Below are 4,489 nucleotides of genomic sequence, written 5' to 3' on the forward strand. Positions count from 1 at the left end.
AAAAAAAAAATAAAAAATTATATTAAAAAAAATAAATAGCAAATCTTTATGGTGCTTCACAAGTTTCCAAGGTGTTATCACATTTTTTTCATGCAGTTCTAATGACCATCCTGTGAGTTCAGCACAGATGTGGAACCTGAAATGAGATGATTAAGGTGACATTGCCTGTTGGAGGCAGAGTGCAGATCTGAATTCAACATTTCTCCCTCCCTTCTGCATTGGAGAAGATGAGACTCCCTGTGTTAGGTAGGCACCTGACCTCCAGCTTCTGGAGTCAGATTGCATTGTGAGGGGATTTCAGAATCCAAGACAGATTCTGTCTGAAAAGGTCAAAGATAACATGGCTATGGGCATGTACTACATGGAGGATGGGAGGCACCTAGAGCCCCTGACATGACCTCAAAACAGTCATCTGGAAACCTTGTGTCAGAATAAGAGAGAGTTTTCACACCACATGAGGCAAGATTTGTAGCATGAAGGTTTATGTCTGGGTATGACAAAAACATGACTGACAGCAGTATAATTAATTCCATACTTGGACAATTATGGACATAAACCATAAAAAAAATTTTTTTGGAAAAGAGAGAACTGTAGAGACATCCCATAACAAATTAACTAGAAATTTCAATTGGAAATAATTTGGCCACTTAATTCTACCCTGAGAAGCATGCATGACTCTGAGGAGCATCAAGTAAAATTATGAAACTGCTCCTGGGGAGCTTTTCTTTCAGTTATAGTTGTAATTTCAGTTATAGCTGTTCCTAATGCTGAGACCAGCATCCACAATGTTTTTTAAAAAACTATTTTATTTTATCTGAAACTTTCATTGAACTTTTAAAAATTTTTATTTATTTTTAAAATTTATTTTCAGTGTTCCAGAATTCATTGTTTATGCACCACACCCAGTGCTCCATGCAATACGTGCCCTCCATAATATCCATCACCAGGCTCATCCAACCTCCTACTCCCCTCCCCTCCAAAACCCTCAGTTAATTCCTCAGAGTCCATAGTCTCTCATGGTTCAACTCCCCCTCCAGTTTCCCTCAACTCACTTCTCTCCATCTCCCCATGTCCTCTGTGTTATTCCTTATGCTCCACAAATAAGCAAAACCGTATGCTAACTGACTCTCTCTGCTTGACTTATTTCACTCAGCATAATCTCTTCCAGTCCCATCCATGTTGATACAAAAGTTGGGTATTCACCCTTCAATGGACGAATGGGTAGGGAAGATGTGGTCCATATATACTATGGAGTATTAAGCCTCCATTAGAAAGGATGAACATCCGCTATGTTTTATCTTCCCTGAGCACACACTTACTAGATGGAGGATAGATCAGACCACCAGAAATGAGTAGGAGCGGGAGGAAAAGTAGGAGGAGAGTAGGACAGTAAGAGATTGTCACAGACCATTCCCAAAGTGGATAAGCAGCATGTGCATGTCTGACCCTACAACTGCCACTGGGAAAATAAGTGAGGTACAAATTCAAGATGGAAAAATAATAAACAGAATGCATGGCTTTGATTTCTAGCTTTCTGGCTTACTCCTTGGCTGCACCAATTGATTGTGTCATAAGGTAAATCAAGGATAAAAGAGAGCCACAGAGAGAAGAATTTTTTGTTTAATATCTGCCAGGGAACCTACAGGGTATTCTGAAACCATGGCAACAAATAATCTCTTTAAAGGACTTCCTCATCTCCTGGCTGCGGAAAGCATATATCAGAGGATCAATCACAGAATTACACATGATGAGTATGAGGTACATATTAAAGTAAGACATAAAGCAAGAACAGTAGAGGTTCTGGGGGCAAGAAATCATCAAAATGAGATGGAGAAAGAACGGAGCCCAGCACACAATGAAAATGCCCAGCAGCATGGTCAGGGTGACAGCACCTTTCATGCTGGTCATTTGCCGCACAGAGCTGTATCCACGCAGAGCTGCTATCTGCTTGACATGAGTCCGGGCCAGGAGGAACATGTGTATATACAGAGACACCATGAAGAATAACATGGTGAAGAACATGGAAATGAGGCAAACGATTACATAAGTAGATTCATAGTAAATGATGAAAACAATGCCACAACCTGTGCAAAAGGTCCAGATACACATGATAATCACTCCAGAACGCTTTGCTGTCATGATGTGGTGATAGCGCAGAGCATAGAAGATGGTGACATACCTATCCACTGCAATAGCCAGCAAACTGCACATGGAGGCCACCACAGAAATGCAGATCATGGAGTCAAACACATTGTCAATGTGACGCACAAAGGCATCTGCTATCACCAGGTGCTTATTATTTATTAAGTATATGATGATGGTCTCCCATGTGTTAGACATGCTCACTAGCATGTCAGCTACTGCTAAACTACACACAAAGAAATACATGGGGGAGTGCAAGTTCTTGTTCTTCACTATGGCACCTATGACCAAGATGTTCTCCAAGAGGCTGATGAGACCCAGAGTCAGAAACACTTCAACAGCAATGCCCATCTCTTTGCATGGTGAAGACTTGTTCTTGACATTTGGTTCTGAAAAGTTGCTTTCTGTGGAATTCAGGTTGAGATCCAAGAAAAGCAGGTGAAATGAGGAATTCATTGCTCCTCTTCTTGGCAACAGATTTACTGTAAAACAGGTTTTAATTCATGATTCTGAGAAATGAACAGTCTACCAAAGAAGTACAAGAGCATGCCAAACACAAGCACAACCTAAGAACAAGGTTAAATGGACTCAACACATTAACATGAGACTGGTGTGCCCCAGTCTACCTGGATCCCTGGACTAGTGTCCCTCCAACACACAGGCTTAGCATTTTCATCAGCCTCCTCTGCCTTCCTTACTCTGGGTTCCCATTCTTTTACATACCTCTTACTGGAGTGACCACACATGTCAGTGTTCCCAGGACAGTTTCACTTTTTATGCTCATTGTCCAGCCTCCTAAGTTTGCGCTCAAAAATATCCTGAACTCACAACCTACAAAGTCCCTTGCAGTCTGATTTTTACATTTCTGAGACTACTGCACTGCATTTTCCTCAAGTGAGCACAGATTTCTGAAGGATTGGCAGGCCCTCTTTCTCTCTTAAGAGAAAAAGATAGGAGCCTTCTCAACATTTGTCCTCACACTTCTTTTTTTATATATATTATATATTTTTAATTATTTAAGTTCTATTAGCCAAGGTATAGTACATCATTGGTTTTTGATACCACACTTCTAAAATGTGCTGGGACTCAGTCCCCCTAGATGTAACTGAGACTATCCATAGTGATCTGTTAATTTTAACATAATCACATACTAAAAGTTGCCATCTGTAAGGCATAAATTAAAGTTGCACACATGTGTTAAACTCATGTTTAACTCATGTTTAACTTAAACAGCTCATAGAATGCTGTTTTCTCCTTAATAAATATTTCCCTTGACTTCCGCATTTGAAATTCCACAACGTCGGATTGATGGATTGTCTCATAAATTCCATAAAACCAGTACAAAGTACCAAGGGATTTAAATTTGCCAAACACTAGAGCAAGATACTTCACTCCTTTGTTTCTCAAATTTCTCTCCCTTGATTTATATTCAAAAATGCCTTTGCCCTCCAAACTCAGAGCACATCTGGTGAGAGAGCTAGAATTTTTGTCAGCATTCTCATCATCAATAAAAATATTTATTAACCTGTAATCACTTGCTCTTTATGTCTAGTTCTATCTCAGAGATATCGACCAATTATATTATATCATATCAAGCTGTTTAAATATCCAATTAGCTCTCTTCCGCATGTAAGTTGGGCATGATTTTGCATTCCTTTCAAGGCGTTTTTAATAGAAAGTGTGGCTATTTACCAGTGCTCCCCCGTGCCTCTTCTCTTGCACAGCAGTGCTTGGGCTCCTCGCTGGGGACGTTGGCTCAGCCTGGGCACCTGGCATCCACCAGCTAAATGCCATCACCCTAGGATGGGATCCTCTGAACCAAGTGCTAAGGCAGCTTGAGCCTCAGTCACAGTTCCCTTGCCTTTATGCAGCCTGGCAGACCCGCCCCCCTGTTGCCACCTCTTCTGGACCAGAGTCTATGCCGTTGTCTTCCCAGCCTTGGGCTGAGCTACCACCTAGTGGTTAGAGACAGAGAGCATACCCATCCTAACAGCTCTGGCCATTGGGTCGTTGGAGCTCTAGTGACACTTGCATATAACAGTTTTCTCCTGCTTGTAGAAAATTCTTCCCCAAAACTGCATTCAAATGTGTTTTCTAGCTGGTTGTTCTAGGCACTGCTTCTTTTCTCTTTCTATTATGCATTCATGAAAATGCTGTCAGATAGTGTGACAGCTCAGCTTCTCCCATCCCTGTTAAGTCCTTCTATCCAGAACAGTCAGTCACTGGTTCCTGGGAAACCAGAGCCTGGGAAGCACTCAACTGTGCCCCTGATACACACCCTCTTGTTGGCTCAAGACTGTCTGCCACTAGAGCAAACTGATTTTCCCCTGCCCGATACCCTGGCTTT

The 4,489-nt window shown here is 41.5% G+C and overlaps 1 protein-coding gene across 1 annotated transcript; it reads right to left on the minus strand.

The window, feature by feature from the left end:
- Positions 1-1,620: 1,620 nt before the first annotated feature.
- MC5R (melanocortin 5 receptor) lies at positions 1,621-3,962 on the minus strand. Its single transcript, XM_059410012.1, has 2 exons — positions 3,835-3,962; positions 1,621-2,624 (listed from the first exon to the last, which is right to left on the minus strand). Exon 2 carries the CDS (start codon positions 2,596-2,598, stop codon positions 1,621-1,623), a length of 978 nt encoding a protein of 325 aa, XP_059265995.1. The 5' UTR covers positions 2,599-2,624; positions 3,835-3,962.
- Between the last annotated feature and the right edge of the window lie 527 nt (positions 3,963-4,489).

The sequence above is a fragment of the Mustela nigripes genome, chromosome 8 (assembly GCF_022355385.1).
Source record: "Mustela nigripes isolate SB6536 chromosome 8, MUSNIG.SB6536, whole genome shotgun sequence".
Classification (NCBI taxonomy): Eukaryota; Metazoa; Chordata; class Mammalia; order Carnivora; family Mustelidae; genus Mustela; species Mustela nigripes.

Excerpts from the sequence above, each read along its gene's own strand:
- MC5R (XM_059410012.1), bottom strand. The coding sequence starts at position 2,598 with ATGAATTCCTCATTTCACCTGCTTTTCTTGGATCTCAACCTGAATTCC.